At 38.6% G+C, this 15,551-nt stretch overlaps 1 protein-coding gene across 17 annotated transcripts in view; it reads right to left on the bottom strand.

Annotated features, from left to right (window-relative positions):
- mef2d (myocyte enhancer factor 2d) overlaps positions 1–15,551 on the bottom strand; it is a 57,349-nt gene that overhangs the window by 13,328 nt on the left and 28,470 nt on the right. For 9 of the 17 annotated variants that reach the window (XM_081389750.1, XM_081389740.1, XM_081389755.1 and 6 more), the window contains exons 4-7: positions 10,623–10,760; positions 6,187–6,394; positions 4,837–4,893; positions 1,507–1,685 (exon numbers count right to left, since the gene is read on the bottom strand). In XM_081389750.1, coding sequence (XP_081245876.1) covers positions 1,507–1,685; positions 4,837–4,893; positions 6,187–6,394; positions 10,623–10,760 — 582 coding nt within the window. Of the gene's footprint in view, positions 1–1,506; positions 1,686–4,836; positions 4,894–6,186; positions 6,395–10,622; positions 10,761–10,853; positions 10,989–15,551 lie in introns of all 17 variants that reach the window. The other 8 variants (XM_081389751.1, XM_081389756.1, XM_081389746.1 and 5 more) reach the window with 2 other exon arrangements.

Below are 15,551 nucleotides of genomic sequence, written 5' to 3'. Positions count from 1 at the left end.
GCATGTAAACAATGAATGGCGACCGCAGAAAGCAAAAGCTGAATCCCGGACATTTTGAACGATCTCGCCCGCCGGACAAGTCCAGGAAAAGGAGGATGGTTACTTACTCAGCTTTCTCCTATTATTCAGCTTTCTCCACAGAACAAGAGCCTGCTAGCTTAGCTTCCAAAGAAAGACGGCTGACACTGTGTACATTCTGAGTGAGATCCCACCCTGTATGGGCGGGCTGAAAACATGCGGAACAACGCCTTCTACTGGCTGTAGTCTTTAGCCTCTGTCCAGAAAATCCTCCGATGACGCAAAATGACGATTTTTGCGTCATCGGAGGATTTTTTCCAGACAAAAAATACATAAATCTCTTGTCTCAGGGGGATATGAGGGTGGAAAGCATGGTAATTCGAAAATACTACAGGTTTTCTACTAATACAAAGCTTAATGCTAAATCCTGAAGTAACCCTTTAAGCGTTTTTTTCCTTGGAAAAAAATTCTTCATTCCTTAAAATAGTTTGAATGTAACTCTACACCCTTGCCTCATTAACAAGTTATGACAGCCACTGTGTCAATGATTATATTTCAAAAATAAATTGGAGTAGAAAATTAACTTTATAATAAGATTTAGAAGTTAGAAGTTCAATTTACATGTATTTTTTTATTTGAGCGTTCATTATTATATCTAAAAATAAATAGCAACTGAATTTACTAATTTGGCCTCTATTTTTAATTGTAACCTTTAATATTATAGTAATGTGTAATTAAGGGCTCCCTATATAGTTTACAGCATTATCCAAGATAGATTTTTTTTTATCCATAAGAAAATGTTAATTATAATTACATTTATTTAAACACAGAGACATATTTGTAAAAGAAGAAGAAAAAAAAAACAAAAACAGTTTAATAAAAAAAGATAAAAGAAGCAATTTTGTGTTTAGTTTACTCCCCCCTGCAGTACCGAACCACAACTTAAAAACCAAGGTACGAACCGAACCGCCATGTTTGTGTACCGTTACACCCCTAGTGTGTATATACATATATTATATTATAATATAATACATATTTATCAGAAATAATATTATAATATATATATATACACACACATAAATATACATATAAATACACACACATTTAAAAAAAAAAAAGCTCCTTGAAACCAGCAAAGTTTAAAATCCTTAAATCTACAAATTAGTAGTGTACTACTAATAGTCTAGTAGTCGCACCTGTATTTAGTACTGCTCACTTGTGAACACATCACAACACAAGGTGTAAACGAGGTCACACATACACACACGCACACACATACTGAAAGCAGACGGACAGACGTATATGAATCAGCTCAGTCTGACAGCTTTACTTTCCCTTCCCTTCTCAAGGTCCTCGTGAAAAATTCTTGTGTAGAATAACAATGAGAGCATTAGCCCTCATATATTTTCGTTATGCTGTAACATAGCTTCCAGATTTGATGATGTTTGACCCAACAAGTCTCCTGTAGAGCAATGTGGAAGTGCTCACCAGCTGCATGAGGCCCTTGCTGCTCTGAGAGGTGATGACCCGAAGGTCCGGTTTGCGACTGTTCACCATCTGAGTGCTGGGTGGAGGGGGAGATTTAGCCGGGACTACTTTCCCCATGCTGTTGCCGTTGGAGACTGAGAGGAGTCCTGGGGAGGCCCTGGCACTGACGTAACCATTGGCTACAGAACAAGAAAGAAAATGAGGAAAAGACAGAGAAATGTCAACGAAGAGATTTACAAATAAAGACCTTGGTTGCTTTCTTTCTCATCGACCCTAAGAAACACTCGTGCATTTTATGAAAACAAAATTAAGATACACGACTGTGGTCATATTTTCTGTAATTTGTATTGATGAAAAACACAATAATTACCCACCAGGGAAAAAAATAATCCTATTAGTGTCTCCCTCACCACGGCAGATGTGTTTTCCAACACTTTGTGCTGCAAACTAAATCCTCTGTTTTTTTTTGGGATTACAACTCTATTATGTTGTAATTGGAGGATTAATAATGACTGTTTTTTAGGTTGGAGAACTGCATTCCTTTATGGGCGGAAACGCACGCACAAGCAGACGAACACAGGGAAGGGATTGGAGGGGTCTAACTGACACTAGTTCATCCTGTTCCTCGACTTTCTTCTCAGCTTTGTTATTGAAATATTTTCGCTCTATTTTGTTTATAACGTTGTAGCACTTGTAATGCTTGATCTAATCTGACTCAAGGGCAGTGTTTTCACAGGAAGGCAAAATATGTGTGTGGTTTCAGAGCATGGCTGAGAAATAGAGAGAGAGAGAGAGAGAGAGAGGGAGAGAGAGAGAGACTGGGGATTTTCCTAATGTTTTCCCACATTCTGGAACCGAATAACACTATTCTCCCAACACAACTTGAACGTCACTCACTAGTGCTATGGCAACCCACTGATGTCTCAGCTGAACAGAAATATCTCAAATATTTATACTACAAATATTTTTAGCAATGCAATTTTAACTTGCTGCTGTAGGGGAGACAGGATTGGTTGGTGACAAGATTTTAACGGCACAGGTTAAATTTCTGGGTCTTAAGGGGTGCTGATTCACACTCACGGATTCTAAGACATCCCATAAAGACTAAAAAAAAATAAAAAATAATAATAATAAAGTATTTACATTTGAAAAAATTTGAAATGGGTTAATTAATTGAAAAAGGAACCAGTTATATTCAGATACAAGTCTGTGATAAATTATGAGTTCTGATAAACTTTATTTATGAAAAGAGTGTAATCTGGTTTATAAAAATAACAATAATGATTATATAATGTATTTATATATATTTATATAAAACCAATATGAATTAATCATCATTTCAGACAATAATTACATTAATTGTAAAAACAATATTATTTTTAGTTTATCATTTTAACACAGTCAACCAACCCCACAATCTGCGCCAACTGTGTTCAAACATTTTAAAAACACTTTTACATTAAACTTTTATTTTACTTAAGAATGTTCTTTACATTGCTGGATCATCTTAATATTTTTAACACCAGAGATTTTGAATAAAGTATGAAAACTCTGCCAATCAATCCCAGTATCCCCTACTGCTTCTAAAATGTGCTGTGTGTTGACGCTTTAAAAAACGAAACTAAATTAAACACTAAATTAAAATAAAGTCTATCAAAAGTAGATGTCCTCAGTTTCTGAACGATTTTAAGAGTTTCAGACTGGAGAGACTTGCAGTTTGACATTTTATCCTATCTGAGCTCCGGTTACAGGGCAACAACAACTGCGTTTTGCTCTGCTAGACGTGTGTGTGTGTGTGTGTGTGTGTGTGTGTGTGTGTGAAAACAACCACCGCGTCAGCAGCTCTGAATGGAAAGAGATTGCAAAGGGAGCTGCAATTCCTTGGCAGCAGAGAAGAGACGTGCTCAGCTGTTCTCTGCCCCAGGAAACACAGCTTCAAGATCAGTCTGGTTTTTAGAGGGGGGCTGGGACAGAAACATGTGTATAAACACTTGTTTATGCTCTATGAACTTAGGTCAGAGAGTATAATGGTAAATACAGTAGATATGAGTGTGTATATGTGAGTGTGCTGTGTTAGTAAATAAGCGTGTTGGTTGTAAGCCCCTGCCTCTGTTAATCTCCACTTCAAAGGTCTGACTGCCTTTTTCTTTTCGACTCTGTCCGTGTCTCTCTCGCTCTCTGTCCCTCTCTCTCATGGGAATGGTAGGAATGCTACATGACGTCAATGCTGACATTCCCAGAGCAACAGCTGAGAATTGAGGGAAGGGAGGGGAAATGGACAGAGAGAGAGAGAGAGAGAGAGAGAGCGAACGAGAGACAAGGATTGGTAATGGACAAGGAAAAGCAGTATGGTAAGAGCTGAGAAAGTTTCTTAAGTAAAAAAAAAATAAAAATAGAAGATTATGTCAATCTTTTGTTTCATTTTAACAGCCTTTCATGTTTGGTCAAATTTAGGTTTAAGTTTAAAAGTTGGCCTAACTCTTAAAGAAAAAAAAGGGGCACGGAATACCAAATGTGCCATTTTGTGGAATGTGCTAATGAATACACACACAACCTCCAAGAAACCATGGAAGTTATTCTTTTTAAGTGACTCCACAAAGGCCTTCAGCCTCTTTACTGATTAAATGTTCACATTTTAAATGCCCACTTAAAATGTCCATGAGACTTCATGTGCTCTCTGAAGATCAGAGGCAGGAGAACCAACAGCTGTCAGGGACTGTCAAGATTGGCTGTGAGGAGAGAAGGGAGTGTGACAGAGGGGGAGGGGAAGGGACGGAGCGTGCTGGTTTAAGCTGGGTATTCAGACTGTCATGTGTGAGATATGAAGAACAGCTGAGAGGGAAAGAGGATGGGAAGACAAGTATTCAGGAGCACAGAAACAGAAAAGAGAAAAAAGCAAACGATAACAAAGGGAAATGGAAAGACGGAGTAGGAAAATTGACATGCATGGTGTTGACCCATAGCATTTATGTCACTCATGCCCCATGGTCCCATGAGGGTGTTTACAGGCATGCTTGGAGAACAGAGTGTGAGCTTCAGCTGTCACACGCGAACAGGTGTGTGAGCGTATGGTGGATGTCCGATAGTCTCTCTGATCACCCGCTTTCAGATTTTTGCGTCCGGACAACCTTCATGGAGCTGCTGTCATTCTCATAATCACAGTCAGATCAGATCATATCTTATCGGATGAGACTGAAAACCCTCGCTCCACTCTGCAGGTCTTAAGCGTGCCCTTCAATTTTAAGCAGTTTGACTCAGACTGATGCATTATTCAGGTGAAAATGAAGAGGTTTTATTGGGGCCGTCTGGTTGGTAAGAAGGAAAACTTACCCACAGGGCTTGGGCATGCTCCATTTGAATGGTTGAGGTCACCTCCCAGAAGGGCACCTGGAAAAAAGACAGAATAGCTTACAGGAAGGCTGAAATCTACAGACTACAGACTCTCTTTGTATTTTGGACCAAATGTAAGGAAATACATTTGACTCCAAACTTTTGAACGATATAGGTGTATATATTGTACATGCTATTATACGATTGCCCATGTGCACTTTTAAACACCATCTCATGTATGTTGCAAAAGCTGCGCCTACCACCATTCCTGCCTTGTGGCAATTAAAGCTTCCATTCCATTCTAAAATGATTCGATCGAGCATTTTCCTTCCTAACGGTGATTACTTGTTACGTCAGTAATCCTTTGAGTTTTCAAGGGTGCATCAGAACACATTAGCGTTTACACCACATATTCGATATGCATCAAAATGAGATGCATTGAACCTTGTTAACAACTGCATCTCTCGAGATGTTGATCCCAGGTTTAAAACGGCTTTTATCTGATGCTAAAACAAGCTGATACTGAAAAACTGAACAGAAAACTTCACAGAATGGGCTGAAGTGAGATCGCATGCTGTAGGGATATATAAATATTAAAAGTCTGGCCAAAACAAAGGTGATAATTATTTTTATGTTCTGTCTGATAACCGAGAAATGGCTGGTGTTACAATTACAGTTACAGTTACAAAATACAAAAACACTACAATAAGGTTTTATTTATTAATGCTGGTTGATGCATTACACACAACAGGTCCATTAAAGGGGTCATTAATTGAGAAATATAATTTTTGAAATATAAGAGGCCATTGTACTATAAAAATATCCTGTAAGTATCAGAACTTCCTTGTTTGTTCAAAACATTTTTTTATTGAAACCAAGCTGCCAAAACGACTCATTTTGGATTTTGACACATTATGACGTCGATCGCTACTTTCTGACATACACCATGCACATCAAGTAAGGCTAATGTTGGCAGTGGGAACGCAAGCCAGATCAGGGTTTACCGTCCCGAATCGTACTGTACTGTCCTGTACCGCTCGGTGGAAACGAGTCATTAATGTAACTAAATGAAAGTGAAAGTGGCATGTAGAGGCCAAGTATGGTATCATACCAATATATTGCGCAAGCATTAATAAAAAGTGATCAGTACACTATGTAACCACTCCAGAACAGATTAGATGATGGTTTGACAGACACTTTTAAGCATAAATCAGTGGTGTGTCTGAGTAACAGCTGCCCTGGGTAATCCGACACCCACAGGCAAACATTGTAAGCACATGTACACAACATGAGTTACTATTTCCTCCTTCCTGCTTTGCTTACGGGTAGTCGGCACCATTGATCTTTTACCTGCGCTGGCAGGTCTCTGTGGCAGGACTGGAGACACTGTGTTCCTCTGGAGCTGCGGTTGCTGTGGCGACAGCAGGCGCGGGTCTGTGAGAGTGGAGGTGACGAAGGAAGTGGTGACGAGGCTGCTGGGATTGCTGAATGGCAGAGGGCTCTGGTTGGACACCGGTACTGTGACTGGCATGGAGAAAGTGGGTGGTGGCACTGTGGACTGAGAAAGCACAGATAGAGAGGGAAACGGTTAGCGGCTTTACTTCGCACACCTGCATGTACATCAATACAACACACAAACAGACACACACTGGTTTTAATAGCATGCAGTGACTTGTGCAAACATCTCCAAAGCAGAGCATGTGAAGCTACGAGGTGCAGAGTTAATTTTGTAAGACTTAAAAACTGCACGAATGGTCCAGACTGGAAACAGAAGGAAAAGGAAAAAAGCTTCGCTCCACTTCCATCCAGATTTCTCTGAATCATCCAGCATTTATAGTTACTGTAAATGTGAACACTATTCGCTTATTACGTCCTGATGTAAGGAATATTGTTTCCGGGTCCAAGCCTCTACTCATTTGGGTTGAGAATTCAATTTCAGCAGCAGTTTATGAGCACATTTTATCCATACCACACATTCAAGCTAAGATTCTGAAAACTCACGGTGTACACACTACAGACTCCAGGCATCCCGGACACTAGTATTTAAAGATTCATAAAAAATTAACAGTCTGGCCACCTGAGATTTCAGTATGGAGATATTAGCACCATTTCTTGTTTGCTTTTGGCATCTGATAGAGCATTAGGATCTGTTTTGTTTTGTACCCCAGCATTATACCCAATTTTAGTCTGCAACAGTTGTACTTAAACTGATAATATGGCTCTGGGGAATATCCCAGCGCGCAGGGTAGGCTCAGGTGTTTCAAACAAGGGGCGTGTGGCCGTGACAACTCCTGAGTCAGCCGATCTTCGTTCTCGTGCATTCTGAAGTGCAATTAGCCAGCTTCGGCACTCAGCGTGGACTCAAACTGTCCAGATGCTCAGATGGAGACCCATTTTCCCATGATCCTCAGCAAAACCAGGGCCTCTAAAATTAGAATGTGGGCCACACAAGGCCTCCTGTGTTCTGAGTGGGACCCAGTTTGATAGTCTGGCTGTTTCTCTGTCCTTCTCCCTTTCTTCTGTCACCTCTCTGTCTGAGCGTCGACAGAAAAATGTAGTTTGAAGTACGATGATTATAGTCCCTAAGAGTGAGAATGGGGTTTTGACCTCCATATATGGATGTTAACAATAAATGGCCGGTATTACAATTCTGTGGTAACACTTTACAATAAGGTTCCATTAGTTAACATTGGTTAATGCATGTATCAATACTGTAACATGTATTGAATAATGAGCAATACATGTTACAGTATTTATTCATCTTTTTTATCGTTAGTTAATAAAAATACAACTGTTCATTGTTAGTTAATGTAAGCTCAGGTCCATTAAATAATATTAACAGACACAACTTTTGATTTGAATAATGTATTAGTAAATGTTGAAATTAATCAGGATTAATAAATGCGTTAGAGGTATTTTTCATTGTTAGATCATGTTGACTAATGTTAACAAGTGTTAGCAATTCTATACTATTTTGCCTAATAAAAAAAATATAAAACACTAAATGTATTAAATCAGCCCTTTTTAAACATTGGGCAACACAAATGTATAATGTACAGTATGATAATATAATATACAATATACAGTTGTGTATTTTATATTTGCTAAAGATTACATTTAACAGTGTAATTAAATAATTAGTATTTTTTAACAGTGTAATTAAATAATTAGTATTTTTTGAAGATTAACTTTAAGTGAGTGTTAGATGATAGCAAATGTAATTAAAAACAAACAAACAGGAAATGTCCAGCACAATTAATATCCAATATCAACCAATACTGAATAAATTTAAATATCTGTAAAATCACAGTGAGCTTTGTTCTATATAAGAGTATGGGCCTGCATCTGCTATAAAAACTTATTTTCGAAGAAATTACTTGTAATGAGAATCTAGTGATGCCAAAGCTATTTTAAAGGAATATTTCAGGGTAAATACATATGAGCTACAGTTCTAGAGGGAGTAACCCATGTAGCATAGCATGCTACTCACTAAGCCTGTGGACGAAACAGCAACTAAGTTCCAGCACTGCACGCAGGCCAGGCAGGGTGAAGGGAGGGCAGGGCAGAGTAGAGTCAGTGTGAGGCGAGCAGCTGGTTTTAAAATTTGGAGCACCTAACACACGTCATCTGAATATATACACCAAAATCTAGTGTGCTAGTCTCTAATTTCTCAGCCAGAAAGTGCAATCTTACACATCTGAATGTGCCTTCAACAACTGAAGATAAATACAACAGACTGAAGATAATATCGGTCTAGACACACAGAGAGGCGATAGACAACTGTGACTGGAACGACACTTGGTACTGAAACACAGTCTGTGTGACGTCGAGAAAGAGCGTGACCAGTGAAGTGAGAAACACTGACTGGTTTGGGAAACAAGTTGGCAATTACATTAACATGAAGTCCTATTGGATTGGAGCTTACTGCAGATCACAGTGCACATGAGGAAGGGGCAATTTATACTCAGTAGATTTAATTGGGGTCTTATAATCCAACCAAATCCGATCAAAAACTTTGATTTGTTGCACACGTGAAAACACAAAATTTAAGCAGGTAATTCACACTCACAATCTCTCTCTTTAATAATGAATACAAACTCATTTAAATGAATGTAATCTTATCACGCTACTTTATTTCACTTCAGAATTCTAGATGTAACATCTAAATATCCAAAATCAACTGATATATACTACCGTTCAAAAGTTTGGAGTTGGTAAGAATTTATGTTTGTAAAAGAATTCTCGTATGCTCACCAAGGCTGCATTAATTTGAACAAAAATACAGTAAAAACAGTAGTATTAGAAAATATTATTACAATTTAAAATAACTGTTTCTATTTGAATTATTCCTTAACTGTGATGACAAAGCTGAATTTTCAGCATCATTACTCCAGTCTTCAGTGTCACATGATCCTTCAGAAATCATTCTAACACACTGATTTGGTGCTCAAGAAACATTTATGATTTCTATCAATGTTGAAAACAGCTGTGCTGTTAATGTTTTAGTAGAACCATGATGCATTTTTTCAGGATTCTTCAATGAATAAAAACTTCAAAAGAAAAGCATTTAGTTGAAATAGAAACCTTTTGATCAATAGAATGCATCCTTGTAAATGAAATTATTAATTTCTTTCAAAAAATATCCTGCTGTGCTGACCCCAAACTTTTGAATGGTAGAGTATAGCCAGCATAAACCAATACAAAATGAATAATAATAAAAATCACTGATATTTCTCCAAGTTGATATTAAAAACATTACCAGAAAATAAAGCTACCGTTTCTACCTATTGTTTCTTCAAAAAACAAACAACAACAACCTAAAGTAAATTTCCCCCTCACAATCCAGCTTTATCCACTGCAGGTTGCCAGACAGTTAGTGTCAGACCGTTAGTTGTGAATATCTAAAAACTCATTACAGACTGATCATTTTCCGGCCTGTTAAGTAGAGCTCGTAGTACACATGCTGCTGGGTGTCCCTAGCGAGAGGGATTAAGGTTTTAGCTTTGCTTCCTCGGGCGCTCATGCTGGGATTATGTGGCAGAGAAAGAGCGAGGTGCTGGATGATTCTCTTTGTGCTCCGGGTGGGGAATGGTTCACTGGGAGGAGAGCGGGATGGGTGCAAGAGAGAGGAAAACTGCCCCTTCGTCAGGCGACGAAACTCTTTTCCAGTTATTTCTCATTTCCAGACCCATTAGCATTCAAGAGGAAAGAGAACGCTAGTTACTACACTAATTCGTCTTTGCTGCCCACGTCATGTTGAATCACGTTCAACATGTAAATGATATCAAACTTTGGCCCACGATTTATTGAGATAGCGAGCAGCACGTTCTTTTTCTTGTTTTTGTACCTCCTGAGAAGAGATTTCTCATGCAGGTCTCATGCATAAAGCATTTTTGACAGTGACTTAATGAAAATTATCTTCACTGACGCCTTAAACGGGACCCAGATGAGTCAGAAGTCTATTTCTGGCAAATGCGATACAAGCATCAGTCATCGCAGAAAACACGAAACAACAGCACACAGAATCAAGAGAGCTATAAATCACAAGCGCATTTGAAAAAGTGGATTGTGAGGATCAAAGGGATGCGGCCCACACTCGTCCTCTCGCCCCCGACTGCCCTCTCCTTGCCCAAGCACACACATTCAGAGGGGATTGAGGGGTGGTAGGAGGGGAATGGGGTGAGAGATGGTTGCTAGGTGCTCTGTGAGTTGGTTGCCGGGCCGACAGCAGGCTGTGTGAGTTGGTTGCCGGGGCCTACAGCAGGCCTCTTCACACGGGTACTCACTGAAAGCCTATAGCTCTGCATCATTTTATCAAACTCCTCGTCTATCTTTTTGTACTTCTCCTCTGTGCGAGGCGTGAGGGAGAACGGCTCCTCGGGGTCTGGGCTCTCCGAATCCCGGTGCTCTTTCTTGTTCAGAGCCTTGGTTTATTTCCAACCGAGGACAGGAGAGAGACAGAGGGGAAGAAAGAGAAGGAGGGAGGTTAGAACGACAAGGTAAAGAGGAATACTCACTCCGTAGCGTTTGAAGAGGATGTCCAGCTCCTCGCTCTTGCGGAATTTGTCCTCCTGTAACGGACTTTGGTCGATCGAATCGTCCCCGTCTGGCTCTGGACTGTTGCAACCGTTAAAGCCTTTCTTTCTCAACGTCTTAAAGCATTCGGAGAAGAAAGGGAGAGGAGCACATTTCACACTTAGAAACACAAAATGTCAATCAGAGAGAAGCAGTGATTTATTAAACCAATAGAGTAACATGCGACACATAAACCAAGAACACTGTACATTGGCAAAATGTTTGATGAGAGTGTGAAGAGGACAAATTCAATTTTACACCATGACTTGGAAAAAGATGAAACTGCACAGCCCATTTGACAACTGTGTGCTGAAAATAAGTAAGATGAGGCTGAAAAAGAGAGAAACTCAGTTTATCGGTTTCAGCCTGGAAACAGCCTCTCTCTCTCTTTTTTTTTTTTTTTAGAAGATTTTCCCAACAAGATTTTCTCTAAGTAGCTTTGAGGGGGGTATCGTGGCTGAACAGAAAACAGTTTTCAGCACTGCTTTCTTCCTGCTCACAGAGGTCACATTGACATAAAAGATGTGCAAAAGAAAATACAGCATAAAACAAACTGACCCAGTGTAATCCAGATCAACACTTTTAATTGGACAATTAACACTTACACTACAATTATGTATTATATAATGTACAGTTTGAGGTCTGCAAGATTTTTTTATGTTTTTGAAAGAAAGTCTATTTTGCGAAAATACAACAATTTTTATGTAATTTATTCCTATGATGGCAAAGCTGAATTTTCAGCATCATTACTCCAGTCTTCAGTGTCACATGATCCTTCAGAAATCATTCTAATATGCTGATTTGGCTCTCAAGAAAAATTTATTATTATTATCAATGTTACAAACATATGTGCTGCTTAATATTTTTGTGGAAACCTTGATTCTTTGATGAATAGAAAGTTCAAACTAAATTCTACTCATTACTGATCCCAAACATTTGAAATATAGTGTACATAATAAAATTATTTATATTACATATAATATACACAATTTATAATTATATTATATTATATTTTTTAACCTAGTAAATTAATTAGAATGAACTAAAATGCCAGTGGTGAAGCCTAGGGTGTTGTCAGGTTTTTGTTGTGCAGTTGCTAAGGTGTTCTGAGTTGATTTTAGTAGGTTTGTTTAGGAATAGGGGCTGGTTGAAATCCCTATCCCCAAGTATGAGGAATAGCGATTAGCCTTAGCAAGTGCTGCTAAAAATATATAGACTAAGGTGAAGATTTGATGAAAGATCCCAAGCCTTTAAATTAGCTGTATCGTTCATAGCATAACACACTCTCTCGCACACACACACACACACACACACACACACACACACACACACACACACACACACACACACACACACACACACACACACACACACACACACACACACACACACACACACACACACACACACACACACACACACACACACACACACACACACACACACACACACACACACACACACACACAGTGAGGAGTGGGTCAGCTGATCAGCTTGTCTCTGAGTCGGCTCCATCTGTTCACCTGTCCCTGTATTTCTCTGCCTGCTGTCTCTCCTTTATGGGGCGGGTGCTTGTTTGTGTTGCCAAGGGAAGATTCCCCTGCAGAGCTCCACTGCCTCTGACTGGCTAACCTCGTTCAGTAGTGCTCCTCCCCCTGAAACGCCTTCCTTCCCTCTCCTTGTACGGTCCCTCTCTCGAGCTTACCCTTCCTGTCTTTACATTATTTAATCTGCATTACCCCTCGACCTTCACTTTCTCTCTTCTTTCATCTCATTTCCACTCCTTTCTGATGGTTTTCGATGTTTTTTTCACACTATGTCTTTGTGTCTCTTCACTAATCCAATAATGCTCTCATTCTTCCACGACTTATCGAGCTGACTCATTCCTGTCCTCTATTCTCCTCCTCTCTCCATCCCATATTGTCTTTTCAAACTCCCACTTCCTATGTGGGATGTTAGCAAACATTTGAGACGGACCACAGTAAAAGTTTAAGAATCTGCGATTGAAAAACACATTTATCAGAAAATGTACGGACTACACTATTAAAAACCAAAATCATCCATCGAACCTTTTCTTCACAAAAGGTTCTTTACAGTGGAAAACAGGTTCATCATTATTAAAATCATTATTTTTTCAGATTTTTTAAGATTATTCAAATGTTCTTCACAATAAGAAAAAAAGGTTATTTCAAGAGCTTTTCATTGATAGGTTCTTTGGGGAGCCAAAAATGCTTCTTCTATGACGCTGAAGCAAAAAAAAATTATTTTTATATTATATACAACGTACATAACTCCCTTTGTACGGAAGTGCACGCTGATGTCCAACACAGGCAGAATGTAATGTCACCTTCCATTTGCAGTGTGTAAAGCAGAGAAGGCTGCAACCCCCTCCCTCCCTTGAGAACGCGCTTAAAGCCTCGGCTTCGCCGCAGCCTGCCGGCTTACACTCACGATAGCGTCCAGATACACCCATCTGACAGATTAGTGGCCCCTCTGAACTCTCCACTTCTCCTCGTCATCCCTTCATCCCCATTCCTCCTTTAAAGGCAGTGTGTCTGCCATTATCAGGCGAGTCTGACTGTAACTCATACATGAGGCTAATGGAATCATTTTAGCAGCTGATCTTGGCTGATAACCCACGGCTCATCCCACTGCGGAGGCGGATCTGAGAGAATAGGATGAAGTACATCATCTCAGTATCGAAGGGGGCTTAGTCGATGTCCAGCACACACAGATTTCTCATCTCTTACAGACAGAGGTTAAAAGTTCACAGTCATTTCATCTCGACCATTTAATGCCAATGGTCGCACTTGAAAGGAACTGCTGATATCAGGGATGTCAAAAGTGCCGGTACGTACTTCAGTATCAAGTCGATACTTAAATTAAATTTCAGTTCTTTCTGTAGTATTGGTACCATAGACTACTCAATTCAATTCTTAAAAGCTGTCTGGTCATTGGTGGTTACTTCTGAATGCTCATAAATGTGCCCTTCTTGGTCAAAATGCCAGCTTGGCATGGCATCAATGTAAACACAGCGGATTTTTCTTAACTGAATGTAAACAGATGGGACAAAAAAAAAATCTTTGCAGGGTAAATAAAAGCCGAATAAACCCACCATTGTCTATGATGTCATTTATACTAATTAAACAGCAATGCATATAATAAAAGTAGAACACCACTCATTGTGCTTACTTTGTTTATTGCTCTGTATTACTGTTTACTTGTATAATAACTTCACTTTAAAACTCTTATTAATTAAAACTTTTAAATGCACTTAATTGATAAATGTTAAGGCTACATTTCATAGTTTTAATTTAATTTGTTAATAATTATAACAATATTTAATTCTAATTAAAAATAAAGCACTGTTTAATAGCCTATTATCTTTTTGTCATGTTCCCAAAATTACCATTGAGAATTCTGAAATTTGCACTGGTATTATGGTGACAAAACTAGCCAAAATTATAACATTTTTTCCAGCTTTTCCATGTCAATCAGATATGCTAGGCCTTCTGTAACACAGATCAGGCCCTAAAAACACAATATATTAGTCCCCCTGACCCGTTTGAATCTTCATTTGGAGCTTTTCTTAGAAAGATATATGCAAGTGGTTCATTTGATTAATTATACTGTATATAATGTAATTGTTTACATTTTTTGATTGACAGCCCTGGCTTCTATATAAATGCTCAGCTGAACAGCAGTAGAAATCTAGGAAATTATTGCTTAAACACAACATGAAACAAAATGTGCAAGGCACTAAAGGAAATGATTCACCAAAAGTTCATGGTACATAATATGAGACATTTTGAATACATACAGCTCTTTTTCATAAGTAAGTCCTTTTTTCCACAGGTAACCTTGTCTGTCAAGTTACAATAAGGAGAAAAGAAAAACTCAGCAATAAGCATTGATGTGACACTGAAATGAATTCTCTTTTCATTGAAAATCTCATTCTCATTTCTGCATTTCAAATGTTTTCATAGGACTTAGGACAAATAGTCATATGGACTGCTTTAATGGTACTTTAAATATTTTTTTTAAAGAGCTGCATGAAGATTCTACAAAAATTCCAAAAAAATGTCATATAGGTTTAAAACAAACAACATGGGAGAGTAAATGATAACAATTTTCATTTTTGAGTGAACTGTCCCTTTAAATGTCGACAATTTGATGTATTTCCAAGTAAAACAGAATATACATTCGGATGGGGCTTGATTTTATCTAGTGGGATTTGACTGGATCGTGAAAAATGGGCTCTGAAAACATTAATACTATTATTTTCTCTGCAAGCATAACCATGGTTATGTCAGCAAAATCAAACATTTTTTAAGAAGCAAAGAAAGTAATTCGATTTTGATAAAAGATTATTATATTTTTCATCAGAATGCTGAGCATAGATGTATCACACCAATAATTAATTAAAAAGGCACATTTTTATTTCATGTTGTCTATTATCTTATTATAAGTCCCCACAACCTCTTCATCAGAGCTGCTTATGAAAAAGGGCAAAGCCTTGTGTTTCCCATCTCACCACCTCCTTTCAATCCCAACTGATATCTACAGGATCTTCATCCTTAAACACCCACTCTTCATCTCTCTGTCTCTTTCATTCCCCACTCCCTTTCTCCGTGTCTCTT

The sequence above is a fragment of the Scardinius erythrophthalmus genome (genome assembly GCF_964197995.2).
Source record: "Scardinius erythrophthalmus genome assembly, chromosome: 16".
Taxonomy (NCBI): Eukaryota; Metazoa; Chordata; class Actinopteri; order Cypriniformes; family Leuciscidae; genus Scardinius; species Scardinius erythrophthalmus.
The sequence above is the reverse complement of the archived record's forward strand: the minus strand, read 5'-3'. Positions and strand labels throughout refer to the sequence as shown.